General features: G+C 41.3%; 1 protein-coding gene across 1 annotated transcript in view; it reads right to left on the reverse strand.

Moving 5' to 3' along the window:
- The window catches only part of LOC145408784 (uncharacterized), a 197,722-nt gene that overhangs the window by 72,443 nt on the left and 106,746 nt on the right, over window positions 1-18,533 (reverse strand). Inside the window, exons 13-15 of the mRNA XM_080279433.1 lie at window positions 17,991-18,172; window positions 17,585-17,763; window positions 5,745-5,932 (exon numbers count right to left, since the gene is read on the reverse strand). Of these exons, the coding sequence (XP_080135559.1) occupies window positions 5,745-5,932; window positions 17,585-17,763; window positions 17,991-18,172 (549 nt within the window). The remainder of the gene's footprint in view (window positions 1-5,744; window positions 5,933-17,584; window positions 17,764-17,990; window positions 18,173-18,533) is intronic.

The following is an 18,533-nucleotide window of genomic DNA, read 5'->3' on the forward strand; positions in this document are numbered from 1 at the left end:
GATCTGTGTTGTTCCCTACTCTCTTTAATCTACACATGCATGACATACCCACACCCCATGCACCACAAATATGCATAGCTTCCTATGCAGATGACATAACACATGTAAACACCAAAACGCAAACACAGCAGCACTCATCCTCCAACCTTAACTCAACATACTACATGAATGGTTCACCACAAACAGATTCAAAATAGCCCCAGCCAAATCTACTGTGACCCTTCTAACAAACTGGACAGCAGAACACAGTCACATTCCATTTCATTCATTCACTATCCAATCCTACATTGCACCATGAGGAGAGTAGAAGCCAGGGGCTAGGCAAGTTGGTCCTGACATTTAAGATGAGAGTGACCAGCCCCACTCATCCCTGAGTGGCATTACATGAGCAATAAACCCCAACCACCCCTTGGATATAAACCTTCACCGGCTCAATCCGACTGGAGTGCCTTAATTACTCACTAACCACCAGGCACCAAAATTTAGTTATATGGTTACCACCCAGTGTAGTAAATAGTTTCCTGGTGTACAGGAAACCACTTGGCATGTCACTTGTGTAGAGTCACCCACAGGCAGAAGGAAGAGGAAAGAATGAAGGAAAGAAGACAGAAGAGGGAGTGTAAAGTCACCCGTAGGCTGAAGGACGAGGAAAGAATGAAGAAAAGAAAGACAGAGGAGGATGGAAGGAAAGAAGGATGGAGGAGAGGAAAGGGCAGACACCCAAGAGCAGCACTACATCGAACGAGTGGATTGTAAGTGCCCCCACAATAAACAACACTCTCCTACCACACACACACACACACACACACATACACACAAAAAATCCATGGTGTAACATTCAATACATTAATGTCATTTAAACAACACATCATAAAAATTAAAGATAACACCAAGACTCATTGCCTTAAGGTCACTTGCCCATACAACATTTGGACACAATAAAAAAAACACCACCACAGCATACAAACAACATATACATTAAATGATGAATTATGCAAACCCTGCTTGGGCTTCTAACCTCACTAAAACACACAACACTCTACAGACCAAACAGAACAAGGCCCAAAAAATAATCACAGAGTGCACAGCTAGTACACCCACAGATCACCTACACCAAGAAACCAAAGTCCTCAACGTCAAGGATCACCTAGACATGAGAGGCATACAAACTCTTGCTGCAGCCTCCACAAACCCACAACATCCACTACATTACATGGCAGCACATCCACCCACACCAAGGAACAGCAAAACAACATCTAACATACAATATCATACACAAATACTGTCAACTCTATCCCCTTGGCTGCGTCAAACCAGCTTCCAGAAGCATATCCATACTCAAATCACGCGTTGCTCCATTAGGTCACTTAAAGACAACACACAGCCGCTTGCATGACCTCCTGATCACCCTTCTGAATCCTACCTCCCTCGTGAGGACAGGGTCCACCTGGCCAGGCTGAGATGTGTGCATCATCCAGCCCTCTTGAGTCATCAGAAGAGGCAGGATGACTCCACTGCTGATGCCTGTCAAGGATGCAACACAGCACCCCATACTATTAACCCCTTAACTGCAGGGTGTCACTTTTGTGACACTTGGGAGCAAGGGATCATACCACGGGGCATCACTTTTGTGATTCTGTGTTATTTTGAATTCGCCCGGGCTTTCAAGTGGTGGCTTGTATCATCTATCAGTACTGCCAATGTCCAACACTAGTCAGCACTCCTAATCTCATCTGTACTCCCATCCATTGTTGATAATTTAGCAATTTCTCCCCGTTCCTGACTCCCCTCCCTACCTCCCCTCCATTACCCTCTCCTCTCGCCTGCCAGGTCGTGCTACGCTAAGTAAATCTTCCCTGGAATTTTCCACTGATTTCATCCATTGAAATAAGCCCTATGCCCTATTCTTATACCAAATAATATATACAAAAAAGAAAGAAGGTAAGTGAGAGTGCCATACACCTAGAATTGGCTAATTATCACCTGACAACACATCACGTGCACTCGTTCGCTAATTTTCGTTGTTTATTTCCCCTTGAAATATGCCATATAATCTATTCTCGTAATAAAAATATATATAAGAAAGGAAGGGAGAAGCCTAGGTGATATTTACATTCACCTGGAACTACCTAATTATTGCAGGCCACCACACTGTATTCTAAGCTAAGTAAATCTTCCCTGGAATTTTCCACTGATTTCATCCATTGAAATAAGCCCTATGCCCTATTCTTATACCAAATAATATATACAAAAAAGAAATAAGGTAAGTGATAGTGCCATACACCCGGAATTGGTTAACTGTCACCTGACAACACCTCATGTGCACTCGTTCGCTAATTTTTGCTGTTTATTTCCCCTTGAAATATGCTGTATAATCTATTCTCGTAATAAAAATATATATAAGGAGGGAAGGGAGAAGCCTAAGTGATATTTACATTCACCTGGAACTACCTAATTTATAATGTATTGTCTAGATTTCTTGCCAATCATTTCATAGCTATATATTAGCAGCTCTCACGAGGCTGACGTTGGCAGTAATTCACTCTCCCTTGGTAGGCCACCCCGGCCCACCAGTATCAGTTTACTGTTGTCTTTCAAGGTGAAAGTACATCAGATTCGCGCCTGCTCAATTCCGCCACTTTTTAGCCCCATGCAAAGGGCCCTGTGACCTCTACCCCCTACTAAACCTCGTGTGGAAAGAGGTAAAGGGCTGACAAATGATAGAGAGTGACTACGATCTTTCTGGTGAGTAAAACAGTGCAAGTGGAATTGTAAATAATGTGTAAATTATGTGTAAACAACAAGTGAAAGCAATGAATGTATATATAAGTGAACAGTGGAAAATAGTTTTATAAGTTACTGCAAGTGACAGTGCCTAACACAGTGTAAATAAAATAGAAATGTAAATAATGTAAATAAAATAGAGAGCATAAATAGAAATGTAAATGAGTAGTATTATAAGAATACGAGTATATATACTAGGAGTAATAAAGTGAAAGTTTCACTCTAGCATGTATGAATACTATGAGTTATGAGAGTGAAAGTGAAAGTGACATTCACTCTCAACGCTAGTATACAGGACGAGAAAGTGAATGCTACGTATTTTACTGAAAGAGAAATTGAATGCCTACAGTGACAATAAACTACTATTACTGAAGGAAACTTATGGATAAAGACTGTAGATATATATAAGTGTTATATAGTAATAGAAATATAAACTGTGAGTGTTTTTATGAATAATAAATGACAGAACACCAGCGGTGAACGATGTCAAGTGGGAAGGTCATATGCCCTTGTAATTTTCATTGCTTTCACAGTGTTTTTTTTTTTTTTGGAGTATGGATTCGAAACTATTTGAGGATCATAGAATAGTGTTTCTAGTGATAATATCAGGCTGTGGTAATCATATTACGGATTGTCGGGAAGTGTAAAGTGGAGACTTCATTACCCAACTTCAGAGGTCTCCACAAGTCCTATGGTACTCGACGAAGGCTCAACAAACACCCCAGGAGAAAGCTGAAGGTATGTGCCATAAGCATATGTGATTTTAATATTCTAGGGCTAATAACTGATTTTTGGCAAATATTTTTAGAGAGTCTGTTGGAGCGTGAATATGCCCGCGGGAGCCACAAGTCAAAGCAAAACAAGCCCGTGGTTAAGGGGTTAAGCATATTATGGAAGACTGCATTGCACACAATCGCCTGCACCAACAACACAACATACACTCCTTGAGAGCTCTGTGGGAAAGCCCGTCTTGGGCATGGCCTACCTTGGGGACTCGGGGCTGTTCAGCCAGACTGTCTTGGGAATAACTACTACTATTACTATCTTGAACGTACAGTAAGACAACACGGTTTAAATTCAGTTCAAGCCTTTACTGGTAACCAATGCAGCTCAATTAGGTACCGGGTAGTCGAGGTTCTCGGAGGGACACCAAAGATAAGCCTTGCTGCCCTATTCAACACTGACTGAACTTTTGTTAGCAATTATTTGGGAGACCAATCCAATGTGAAATGCAATAATCAACACGAGACGAGACCACTGCATGGTCCAATCTTGAGGCAACGTCTATTCAGGAATATTCTCAGAGTGTAGATTTTTTATCCCTTTTTTTATTTTTTTTTAATGCAAGGAAGAAGGAGCTAAAGGCCAGGGGCCTGCAAAGTGCTCCCTCCAAGGAAAAAACAAAAACAAGACAACAGAGAGCCAAATTCAAGATCGATTCATTTCTAGATGCCTGGGCACACTGCGTCTGAAAGACTGAAGATCGTAGGCAGTAGTAAAAAACAAACTGAGAGAGACAGCTCCAGAGTTGACCTGTTCCATACATGAAGGACTGGGAGTACCAATTAACTCTTAAATTAGAGAGTTGGACAGAAAATGTAGGGTTTGTTGCCAAACGGGTGCCACGTGCCCGCCATAGTGGTGGGGGGATGCAAGCAGACAGTTCAGAGGAGCAGTGACCATTGAAGTAGTGATAGAAAAGAGCTAAAGATGCAACAGTGCAGTGAAGAGACAGAGGTTGAAGGGAGTCAGCAAGAGGAGGAGAGTTAATGAGACGAAAAGCAAGTTACACTCTCTGACTACTTAATATGTTCTTTTTAATTCAACTCTGAATTAAAATAAACACCCAGATTTAACAGAACTGACTGGATGAAGCTGTGACACACCAATGTTCAAAGCAAGGGCATTATCAGTGTCGTTACCCCTTCTGTTTCCTCTGATGATGATGAGCTCAGTTTTACCATCATTCAGCTTAAGTTTCTTTCTAGCCATCCAAATCTTACTATCAGACATTAGAGATTCAAGCTTAGTCTTGGTACATTAATATCTGACATCTTAATATACAGCTGTTATCAGCATTAAATAACAGGACACATCATGAGCATCAAGTACAGATGATAAACCACTCTTGTAGATTGTGAATAGAATTGACCCAAAACTGATCCTTGAGGGACTCCGAAGAGAAGGGGAGCAGAATCAGAGCTAGCGTAATCAACAACCACTCTCTGAGATCTGTCTGACAGATACGACTTAAGAAGCAAAGCAGCACTATCACAAATGCCATAAAAATACAGATCATTCAACAATAGTTCACGATCTACTGTATCAAAAGCTGCAGACAGATCCAACAGAACTAGGAGAGAGGACATCCCACTACAGGTGTTTGCCACCATGTGGGTTCATTTATAGTTGAATAGTATTTTCTGTATGCTGACTGAACAACAGGAACAGCTCTGTAATGTTCAAACAGTGGTAAGAGTTGATCAAGTATGGCACGCTCAATAATCTTGGATAAGAAAGACAGGTTAGAGACGGGACGATAATTTGTCATGCTCTTGACATCAAGGCCAGGTTTCTTGATTAAGGGCCCAAGCAATGCACTAAGACTGCACAAAATTACTTTTGATAACCAAATGGTTGCATGGTAAGTAAGTTAAATGGTTTCCTGGTGTACAGGAAACCATTTGGCTTGCTACTCAGTGTAGACACACCAACAGACAGAAGAAAGAATGAAGGAAAGACAGAAGGGGACGCAAGGAAAGAAGGAAGGAAGAGAGGAAAGGGCAGGCACCTGAAAGCTGAACTACATCGAGTGAGTGAATGGTGAGCACCCCAAAAGAAAAGCAGAGGAAGGAAGGAAGAAAGGAAAGGGCAGGCATCCGAAAGCAGTACTACATTGGGTGAGTGGATGATGAGTGCCTCCACCTATATACATAAAACAATGTACAGTATATACTCACCACGCCAGTCGGGTTGCCCTGGAAAGTAAGACAGATGTCCAGATCTGAGCGCATGAACCCAAAGCCATTGGCTGATGACCCAAACAGCTGCAGTCTGACTGACTGGAAAAACTGTCGAATGTAGCTCTCGAGGTCTGCCACCACTCGATCTCTCTCTTCAATTTCTTCATTTGTTGGTTCAAAATCTTCTGTAATAATGTGATTTCTCATTAGGAATAGCTGTGCTTTACATTCCACAAATTTCTCTCAGATGAAGAAGCTTTGCAAGATACAGTTTACCTGAATAGTGGATAATCCCTTGGAAATCATTAAGCTAGGAGAAAAGCTATAACATCTGAAATGAACAAAAACTGTGCCACATTATTTTAAGAAAATTTATACAGATTATGTTTTGCATTTACCTCAATTCAAAGTGTTAAGCTACAAAAAAAGCTGTAACATCTAGGGAAAAAAAAAAAAACTGTGCCACATTATTACAGTATAAGAAAATTTATACACCTTTGTCTCTCTTACATTTATCTGAATTCAAAGTGAACCAGTCTGCTGCACATGAGGAAAAAGGAATCAGTCCCAATATGTAGCTTAGGTATGAAGATATTGATGATAACATTTTTTTTTTTTTTTTTTTTTTTTTTTACTATTATTTCTTTACAATGCATTTACAGTATTTAGATTCTGATGATTACTTATAATCCATCCATCCATTATTCAATCCTATGTTGCCCCATGAGCAGCATAGGAACCCAGGGCTAGGCAAGTTGGTCCTGACATTTAAGATGAGAGTGATCAGCCTCACTCATCCCTGAGTGGCATTATGTGAATAACCCCAACCAACCCTTGGAAATAAACCTACACAAGCTCGATCCGATTGGAGCACCTTAACCCCTCTGGTACGCAATTCTCCAGCCTCGACTACCCCCAGGACACAAAAACAGGCCTATTTTTTGACTTTCTCAAAGGTTAAAAGTTTTATGCCCAATTTATAGAGCTTGAAAGCAGTGAAAAGAAACAGGGAAGTGAGCATGGAAGTGAAAAAGTTACTACATGACAGTCGATACCCCTACAGTAGATGCATTACTCCGGCTTAACAATAGGGATAGAAAGTAATCCACGTAATATCCAGACGCCCAATTTCCGGACATCCCCAATAACCGGACATTTTCGTCCCGGGATCCAATATTCCCAAAATGGGCCAAAAACTGCAAAATATTTGAAAAAATCTGAATTTTTTCCCACTCGTAATTTGAAATTGCCACGTGGCGCCGAACAGCTGTTACACCATGGTCCCTTCGCCCCATCCTTCCTCCCCCCTCCCCTTTCAGGGTTGCCATTTGGTATTTTTCATTACCAAATGTGGGCCAATTTGGTAATGAAAAATTCGTTAGGTAATGTATCAGAATAATACAATACCAAACGTATTTTTCACATGTATGAGGATACACAGGATGGAGATGGTGGATTGTTTGCTCTCTCTAATTAATTTGGTAGCCTACATAGTGTGATAATAATCAACATGCTCTTAATTATAAGAAGAGTGATTACATGTATTTCCACTTGTGTATATAATTAGTGAAGAATAGATGTTAGCTTTACGAATTTGGTAATGAAAGTTAAAAATGGTAATGAAAATTGAGGAGTTTGGTCATGTGGCCGTTGAGATCTGGGAACTCTGTTACCCCGCCATCATCAACAGTCACAGCCTAACTCCGATCGAGAGCAGATGCTTATAGCAGTGCAAGCCACAGGTGCTCATTTTTTGTGAATAAACAGTGAATAACTGCAATACCTTGCCACTAGAACACACAGGAATTTACAGTGTTGTGCAGTGTTAAGAAATTAGAATTTAGAGTGCAAAGGATTAATTATGGACTGCAATCTGGCTGTTCAAACCAGTCCAGGAGCCAGGGACTTGTAAGTACCCTGAATGTTTAATATTGTATAAACTCACCTCTAAAACCTCATTTTATGCTTCTTTTGCATTTATTTCAGTCTTTTATGTCCCTTATTGGTGTGATTAGGGTCTTAAATAGGTGCAATGCATGTCCAGAGAGAGTTGTATAGGTGTTTTTCTGAGTTAGGGTCCATAAGTACAAGTCCAGGAGGCTGGGGCCCAAAATCCAGACAGGACCACTAATCGGACATGCCTTTGGCTCTATTACATCGGATATTGGAGGGATTACTGTACCACCATAGCCCACCTAACAATGGCCAAACCCCGGTTTAACGATAGGTTTTTATTTTTCTTATCGATTTTGATATCTAATATACTATAGGAGTAGCCGTGTGTGTGTGTGTGTGTATTTTGGGCAGCCAAAACTACACATTCAAACTGCACCAAAATTGGCACAGAAATCGCAAAAACTTCGCTGATGTGAGAAAACTTGGTCCCATCACGATTGAAAAACTTTTACTATATTTAATGAGCGATCACATTATGACCCAAAAAACGCCGCTCCTAGTGTCCGGCATAGGATCTTCGTAGAATTTTTTGCCCACAGGTACAACTAAAGTATTTCGGACTAGTGTTCGGACAACTTGGGTTCCATTCCCGAAGCTGCAAATAATGCAATCAATTAGTTAGCTGCAAAGAATCCAAGTGACAATGTTACACTAGAACAGCACATAAACATGAGAGCCCTCCGCAGGAGCAAGTGCGAGGAGCACATGTTTTAGTCTAAAATTGTGTATTTAGTTTGATTTATAAACTGTTTTTAAACTTAGATTAATGTATTTTAACCATATGTGGGGTGAACATTGTCATTTTGGGGTACAGTTTACTAAGCCTGATTTTTTCCAGACTTATATTTGACGATTTTCAGATTTTATTTCTTGGTTTTAGTGAGTTATTTATAGGTGTTAGGCTTATGTTAGCTTCACTGACAGCTGTTAGGCCAGTTAGAATGGCTTTAAACTTGTTTTTGGGCTCATTTGGGTGGGTTTTGGGCTTGGTTTAAGGGGACACCCAAGGCTTGTAAATGCTCCACATTGTTTACATGTTAAAAGTACACCGATATACGATACCCTGCCTAACGATGAAGTTTTACCTAACCAATAACATCATTAAACCAGGGTATGCCTGTATTGTGATACCAACTCTAACAGATGGAAGTGAAGCTTGGACCCTGTTGGAGGGACAGAAGTCAAGAGTGAGAGCAGTGGAAATGAGCTACTTGAAAGGAGCATGTGGGGGTCACATGAAGAGACAGATTGACTAATGAGGAAGTGAAGAAGCATTGTGGTGTTGAAGCAGATGTGATAGGAAGCATTAGGAGAAACACACTGAGGTGGTTTGGCCATATGGAGAGGATGGAGAGTGAGAGACTGAAGAGAAGAGTGTATGTGCGTGAGGTGGAGCGGGGGAGAGGGAGGGGGAGGCCGAGGATGAGATGGAGGGATGGAGTGGAGAGATATATAAGAGAGAAGGTGTATGAGCTGGGAGCATGGCAGTGAAATGGCGGGGGACATGGAGGCAATTTGTTTGTGGCCACCTCTTACAGGATTAAGATGTCTGGCAATAAGCAATAGACAGATAGAACTTACACACCCAAAAATGCAAACCCCACCCTCCTAGACCCAACAGTTACCCATCACGGCCGAGACGAGAAAGAAAATATGCCACTTGCACCCGTTTTCTTCCCAAAAATACGTACATTGTAAAGTGCTTTAAAAAAATAAAATGGTCATGAACCCCCCCTCCCAAAATGATAAATAGTAAAAATTACCCTCCCCTCCTCTCCCCTCCCCATACCTCCCATCCCCTCCTTCTCTTCCCCTCCCCTCCCCTCTGAGCTGTCAAATCTAGCTCGGGAAAATAAAATTTCTTTTTTGAGTGGATTTCGAATAAAGACAGGTAAATATTTATGTACATCTGAAAAAAAGGCACAAATATAAATAAATATCATTATTTATAACAGCAAAATAGCCTAAATACATAAAAAGGAAGAAAATACGCTATAATCTTTGACTGGTACACAATTACAGTAATCACTCCAATATCCGGATCAATAGAGCCATCAGTAGGTTCGGATATTGGTTTTGTCCGGATATTGGGCCCCAGCTTATGGACTTGTACTTACGGACCCTAACACAGAGAAACACCTATACAACTCCCTCCGGACATGCATAGCACCTATTTAACACCCAAATCACACCAATAAGGCACATAAATGACTGAAATAAATGCAATAGACACATAAAATGTGGGTTTAGAAGTATGTTCATACATTAATAAACATTCTGGTACTTATGGACTCTAACCGAACCTAACCTAACCGAACCTAACCGAACTCTGAAAAACACATTCCTACTGCACATGCATGAGGTAAGTTTAGTATGGAAAGAAGTACAGTATGACACTTTCTGGTAAGTATAGTATGGGAAAAAATACAATATGAAACATTCTGGTAAATATAGTATGGAAAATAGTACAATATGAAACATTTTGGCTACTTACAGCAAGTCCCTGGCCACCTCGATGAATAACCGCCTCCTCTCGGACTCTGACAGTAAGAACGATTTCCTGAAGCACTTGCACTACACTCTTCCTGAAGTCTTGCACTGAACTTAGTCACTAACACACAGAAGTCCGTTCTTTTCACAGTGTTCACTTTAGTCCAAATAATGTTCCATTAAATTTAAGTGTTGCACATTAACTTTTCCCAAGCCATGGCGAAGAGCGTAGGTCTTGTCGCGGTGAGAGACAGGCGGGAAGTGGGGAGGATGCAGCGGCGCTCTATCGGACGTCGGAGAAATGACGAACCAAAACAATGCTCTCACGCGGCGCGCGCGGCAAGTTCAAATTACGGACGGCAAAAAATCGATTTTTTTTCCAATTTTTTTGGATTTTCGGACCATTTTGGGAATGTTTGATCCCAGGACGATAAGGTTCGGTTAGTGGGGATGTTCGGTTATTGGGCGTCCGGATATTAGAGGGATTACTGTATATCCAAAGGCTGGTAAAGTAGGCACGTAACAAGGATTTTTTCATGAGTGTTAATCTTGGGACAGATAGGGAGAGACAGCTGAAACCATAAACAAGTGATAAGGAGTGTCACCATATGTTCAGACATATAAAATGTACAAAGAAATACATAGGAATGAAGAAAATGTGCAATAATCTTTGACAAGTACACAATTATATCCACAGGCAGGTAAAGTAGGCAGGGAAAAAGGATTTTTTCCCCCAAAAAAATAAAAACAACAAATATAACAAAGTAATTGTGGTGTGTGTATCTGTATGCAGACACGAATATTGTATAGATAATTATTCAAACCGCGCCATAAAGGGTAAAAACTAAGCAAAATATTCGAGCCCAGGGGGGCGGGGGGAGAAATACTCTGTGCTATGGGGTGGGGGATGGTAAGGCCAGGAGGTGTACGAGGATGGAGGGATGGGAGGAGAACACCACCAGACACAAAGGAAGGGCCCCAGTGGAGTACAGAGATGTGGAGAGAGAGAGTAGGGGAGAAATACCATCCTCCCAGACGACTGGAGGGGGAGACATGGGGGGGATTGACATCAGAAGGGTGGAGGATGCATGAGGAGGGTGTGGGAGGTGTGGTGGTGGTGGCTAGAACGGAAGGAGGTGGGGTAGTAATAATGCAGTAGGGTAGAGGGACATGACGAGAGGGAGGTGGGGGGTTCACCCCTCACCGCCTGGGTACAGGCCTGGATCTTCCCTCCCATGTGTCCAACACTTAGTTCTGGCTGGTCAGAAGCCACCTACGTTACAGCAGGGGTGGAGCAAGCTGCCATCAGTTTTTCGTGGAAGTTGCATGATCGACATTCCTCGTCCACTTAAAATATTGTGAAGAAATATCGATTATCGAGCCTAGTACTTTAGGGGTTAATTACAGTCATTACTTGTTTTACGATGGGGTTACATCAGGTCATACCATATCGTATACCGATTTTATTGTAAAATGGGAGATTGAAACCCATTATAAAAAGGGGGTTAGGTCAACTCAACTTCCCAAAGTCACCTAACCAAGACTGAACCATAAATGACAACCCACCTTCATTCCTTCCTGTGTTGGTCCAAGTCATCTCAAAGTCATCCCCCCCCGAGGCTGGGGGACAGCCTGTGATTACAGGCACTAGTGGTCAGCCTCTGAGTCTGACAGGAACAGGTTAGGGGGAGGGGAATCCGGCCCATACCTGCACCAACCTTAGCACTGGGGCCCATACCTGCACCAACCATAGCACTGGGGCCTACACTGGCACTGACCTTACCACCGGGCACACAAATCCACAGTACAGTACTGTAGTACGATGTTTGGCTGAGAGGTGACGATAACAGGGTGGCACACATGAACAAGTTGAAAAGACAGGGCTTTGAAAGGGAGGCGGGACCTGAACCATAACAATGCCTGCACGCCGGGGCCGCCATCTTGCCTGAGACAAGCGACGGTCACCTTGAGTGTGCCTGGCGCTTTCTGATAGCAAAATTGTTATAGCGGGAAACTTATTGTAAATCAAATTTTGGGGTGGAACTTTTCTATTATTGTTGTTGCGAATTATCGTAAACCGAATCACCGTAAAGTGAGTAATGACTGTACCCACTAAACCACCAGATGCCACAATCTGGTTATATGGTTACCACTCAGCATAGTAAATGGTTTCTTGGTGTACAGGAAACCATTTGGCTTGTCACTCAGTGTAAAGTCACCCATAGGCAGAAGGGGAAAACATGAAGGAAAGAAAGACAGAAGCGGAGTGTAAATTCACCTGCAGGCAGAAGAAATAGGAAAGAGTGAAGGAATGAAAGACTGAAAAGGAAGGATGAATGAGAGGAAAGGGCAGACACCCAAAGCAGCACTACACCGAGTGAGTAGATGGTGAGCACCCCCACCTACCAGGGTGCAATACATAAGAACTTGTAAATATTTCCATTGCAAGAAAGAAAGAAAATAATAATAATAATTTTCTATGGTCTTGAACTCTAAGGCAAGCGCTATTACCTCAAGTCTAGGCGGTGTTAAATGCAAGTAGAGGGAAGGACGTTTCATTACGCCTCTACTGGACAGACTAATCATCGAGTAAAATGCAACTGTGGCACAAGATATATGAGGTGCTACCCAAAAGTTTCAGTAATTTGAACAGAGGGAGCCAACCATTTGCAGTTTTGCCTTTTGCCACTAGGAGGAGTCAGCAGCACCCCTTGTGAGTCAGTGTGGCCCCGGCCATGTCTGTGAGGGGAAATGTTGTTGAGCTACGCTTACTATTGTAATGTAGTGTGTAGGTGCTTTGGCGGATTTGCAATGGCGGGCCAATAGTGCAGCAATGTCAAGTCGATGTTGATCATTTTTTTCAATATCCAAAGGATTGTTCACAAGGAATACGTCCCACCAGGTCAATCTGTTAGCGGAAAGTTTTACTGTGAAGTTTTGCAGCGAGTGAGGGAGAACATCCGCCGCAAACGTCCAAAATGGTGGAAGAACAAGGACTGGGTCCTGCATCATAACAATACCCCTGCCACACATCAATTAGAGGCTTCACTAAACCCTGTTTCTGAGGTGTGCCACCAGGTGGTCTAGCATCGCCCAGCCTCGATTAAATATTTTTGCGGAGTTTTAAAGGCCTGTGAAACTGTATCTAATACAGTAATCCCTCTACTATCCAATGTAATAGAGCCAAAGGCATGTCCGGAAAGTGGTCCCATACGGAAAGTGGGCCCCTGGCTCCTGGACTGGTACTTATGGACCCTAACCCAGCCTAACTTTGAAAGCCACCTAAATAGCTCCCTACCGGACACACATAGTACCTATTTAAACCTATTTAAGACCCTATTCACACCAATAATGGACATAAATCATGAAATAAATGAAAAGGAACCAAAGAGTGAGGAATTGGAAGTGACTGTACCTCAGCCAGGGTACTCACAGCACGTCTGTGGCCGCCTTTTCTAAGGATTTGGCAGTGGTGAAAATGCTCTTGAAGCATGTCCAGTGTTGTGCTGCACTTAATTCTTTGCGCTGTGAGTTATAATTGTTTAACACTGCACATTGTTCCTAACTGCATCACGCCAGTTTCAACCGTCAATTTGCATTCCACAGTTGATCCTTTGCACTCTAAGTTCTAATTTTTTAACACTGCACAACACTGTAAATTCCCGTGTGGTCTAGTGGCAAGGTATTGCAGTTTATTCACTGTTATTCACAAAAAATGAGCATGTGTGGCTTCCACTGCGATAATCATCTACTCACCATCGAAGTTAGGCAATAAATGTTGATGACAGGGAAACAGAGTTGCCAGATCGCAACGGCCACATTACCAAACTCCTCAATTTTCATTACTAAATTTAACTTTTCATTACCAAACTCATAAAGCTAGCATTTATTCTTCACTAATTTTATATACAAATGGAAATACATGTAATCACTCTCCTTATAATTAACAGCATGTTGATTATTTTCACGCTATGTAGGCTAGGAGATTAATCAGAGACAGCAAACAATCCACCATCTCCATTCTGTGCATCCTCATTACTAAATGAATTTCTCATTACCAAATTGGTCCACATTTGGTAATGAAAAATACCAAATGGCAACGCTGAGAGGGGTAGGGGGAGGAAGGAAGGGGTGAAGGGGCCATGGTGTAAACCAGTTGTTCGGTACCACACGGCAATTTCAAATTACGGGTGGGAAAAAATTCGAATTTTTTTGGTATTTTTTTCTTTTTTTTGGCCATTTTTGGGTTCCTAAGGTCCAGGCCCACAATATTCAGTAAGTGGGGTGTCCGGAAAGTGGGCGTCTGGATAGTACGGGGATTACTGTACCATGTTAATAATAATACAGCTATTTATAGGAATCTTTTTCCCTATTCAATCATCTATCTATCTAACTATTGCCAGACACCACAATCATATGCATTTATATACCTGTAAAGAAAGAATAAGCAGGCTCTCAGAGAATCTTAGCTTGGGGACTAAAATACTGTGCCGTCTATTTACATATACTGTGTATATATATATATATATATATATACACAGCAAACCCTCTCTCTCTCTCTCTCTCTCTCTCTATATATATATATATACAGTAAACCCTCTCCAATTCGAACCCGAATAATTAGGAAATTGGTTAATTCAGATCTTTTTTAACCCCTTAACTGCGGGGGGTCACTTTTGTGATGCTCGGGAGCAAGGGATCACACCGCGGGGCATCACTTTTGTGATTCTGTGATATTTTGAATTCGTCCGGTCTTTCAAGTGGTGGCTTGTATCATCTATCAGTACTGCCAGTGTCCAGCTAAACTCAGTTCTGCTAATGTCATCTGTACTCCCATCCACTGTTGACAACTGAGCCATTTTTCCCCTGTCCTTGACTCCCCTCCTTACCTCCCTTCCATTACCCTCTCCTCCTGCCTGCCCAGCTGCGCTGCACTACACAAATTCTGGACGGATTTTTCCACTCATTTTATCCATTGAAATGTGCCCTATGCCCTATTCTTATAAATAATAATATATAAAAGAAACAGAAAACGTAATTGATACTGCCACACATCTGGAATGGGCTAATTATCACCTGGCAACACCCTACGTGCACTCGTTCGCTAATTTTCCCTGTTTATTTACCCTTGAAATATGCCATATGACCTGTTCTCATAATAAAAATATATGTACTGTATAAGAAAGGAAGGGAGAAGCCTAAGTGATATTTACATTCACCTGGAACTACCTAATTTATTATGTATTGTCTAGACTTCCTGCCAATCATTTCACTGCGTACAAATTAGTAGCTGTCACCACACTGACATTGGCAACCCTTCACTGTCCCTAGGCCACAGCATTCAGTGTACTGTTGTCTTTCAAGGCGAAACCATGTCGGACTCGCGCCTGTCCAATTCCGCCGCTTTTTAGCCCCATGCAAAGGGCCCTATGACCTCTACCCTACTAAACCTCGTGTGGGAAGGGGTAAAGGGCTAAGTGACTCTGCTGTGGAACGTAAACTGGCTAATTTATCAATGATAATGTTGGACTGTGACTACGATCTTTCTGGTGACTCTAAAACAGAGCAAGTGGAAATGCAAATAATGTGTAAACAATGTGTAAATAGCAAGTGAAAACAATGGATGTAAATATGAATGAACAGTGGAAAATAGTTTTATAAGTTACTGCAAGTGACAGTGCATAACATAGTGTAAATAAAATAGAAATGTAAATATTGAAAATACATCACGTAGTTTACTGAACGAGAAAATGAATGCCTGGAGTGAAAATAAACTACTATTACTGAAGGAAACTTATGGATAAATACTGTAGATATATATAAGTGTAATAAAGTAATAGAAATATAAAGTATGAGTGTGTTTATGAATAATAAATAACAGAATACCAGCGGGGAACGATCACAGGTGGGAAGCTCCTACGCGCTCGTAATTTACATTGCTTTCACAGTGTTTTTTTTGGAGTATGGATTCCAAACTACTTGAAAATCATAGAACAGTGTTTCTGGCGATAATATCAGACTGTGGTAATCATATAACGGGGTGTTGGGAAGTGTGAAGTGGAGACTTCGTTACCCAACTTCAGAAGTCTCCACAAGTCCTACGGTTGTCGACAAAGGCTCAACAAGCATCCCAGGAGAAAGCTGAAGGTATGTGCCATATGCATATGTAATTATAATATTCTAAGACTAATAACTGATTTTTGGCAAATATTTTTAAAGCGTCAGTAGGAGCACGAATATCCCCGCGGGACATGCAAGGAGCGGCTCCAACATCCCTGCGGTGTAGGGGTTAACCAGCAGACAAATAATTTTAATTTGGATATAATTCAAATTAAGCAAAACAAGTCCAAAAAGGGTTCCAGTGATAAGTGGACGTGAACAGCTTTTGTAGGGATAAGTGTAGTAATAAATGTAATTTTTAAGAACTGTACAGTATATTTGGCACAGTTAAGTGTACTGTACTTGACTACTGTGTCGCAAGACTTCATTATGAAGGTTTGACACTATTTTATTTATTGTATTGTGCATTCTTTGAGTATAAAGTAAAAATATACTGTACTGTTCAATGTTTTTGCGAAAAAGCCATGTCATAGCAAGTGTGGATGTGATTTGGGGATAGGGGCAAGCATGAGCTCCAATAATTCAGATTTTTGGATAATTCGACATAGGGTTCCCCCAATTAATCCGAATTATACAGGGTTTACTGTGTGTGTGTGTGTGTGTGTGTGTGTGTGTGTGTGTGTGTGTGTGTGTGTGTGTGTGTGTGTGTGTGTGTGTGTGTGTGTGTGTGTGTGTGTGTGTGTGTACAGTATATATATAAACTGTATATAACTGTCCTCCCCTCCATCCTCCTTTCCTTCCATCTTCTTCTGTCTTTCTTTCCTTCCATTCTTTCCTCGTCTTTCTGCCTACGGGTGACTTTACACTCCCTTGCCTGTCTTTCATTCCTTCATTCTTTCCTCTTCCTTCTACCTGTGGGTGACTCTACACTGAGTGACAAGCCAAATGGTTTCCTGTACACCAGGAAACCATTTACTATGCTGGGTGGTAACCATATAACCAAATTTTCGCTCCTGGTGGTTTAGTGGGTAATTATTGTGCTCCAATCGGATTGAGCCGGTGAAGGTTTATATCCAAGGGTTGATTGGGGTTTAATGCTCACATAATGCCACTCAAGAAGAGTGAGGTTGGTCACTCTCATCTTAAATGTCAGGACCAACTGCCTAGCCCCAGGCTCCTACGGTCCTCATGGGGCAACGTAGGATTGGATGATGGATGGATGGATGGATATATATATACTCTCTCTCTCTCTCTCTCTCTCTCTCTACATATATATACTGTATATATATATATATATATATATATATATATATATATAAAGCAGCACTTACTCTGAAGTTTGAGAATTATGGATGACAGCTGTGACAGGAAGTAGTTATTTATGGGAGGAAGTGATTTGAGTGGGGGAAGATCATCCTCATGACAGTCAGCCTTACAGTGTCCCTCCTTCTGACATGACCCACAGATTAGGGGTGGAGGATGCCCACACGTGAACACCTCACCCAAAAACCTGTCAAGAAACAAAACAAGATGTTTAAGCATCAAATCATTATAATACTAACTAGCACTGGGGCTTCTTGTTTGGATCCTCTTCGAGTTAAGGTTGAGCCAAAACTAATGTATCTGCATAAAATAAAAAAATACATATACATAATTCTTCAATCTGAATAATTTACAGGATAATTCAACATCATCCCTGACCTCTTTTTCCTTCCCAATCAAGACAGTGTAACTCACTTGTAATTAATATGGTGTGAGAGTAGCTGTGCCATCAGATGGGCAGCCTGAGTAGGGGTGACGCTAGGAAGGGGTTCTGATACATCTTCAAAATTTATTAACCCTGCTCCTGTACCTTCATGCTCACCCTCATCATCCTTAAACTCCATGCCATTGTAGTTGGATGTATCTTCCACAGATTTCTGGAAAAAGAAAATTTATCATCCTACCTCAAGTACATACAATTTCAATTCTAAGATCCTGGAATAAGAAAACAAAAGGTCAGAGATGTTATAACACAAAGCCAAGAGAAATGGGCTATACAAAATATGGAGAAATTGTAGCTAATAAGAGGGAACACTATATAAACTTCAGAAGCTCTGGGCCACAAGCATCATAATATAACGCATATACAACCTATGATAATGCACATCAAACTATCAAGCTCTTCTAATTCACATTCTGATAATAATTTAAAAATTCTTCTCTTATCAGTCATCATTACCATACCCAATATTACATTTGTAATCAGCAAGTTCTTCATACTATAATAAATTACTGAAA

The sequence above is a fragment of the Coenobita brevimanus genome, chromosome 78 (assembly GCF_032717465.1).
Source record: "Coenobita brevimanus isolate Jiangsu-jjx chromosome 78, ASM3271746v2, whole genome shotgun sequence".
Lineage (NCBI taxonomy): Eukaryota > Metazoa > Arthropoda > Malacostraca > Decapoda > Coenobitidae > Coenobita > Coenobita brevimanus.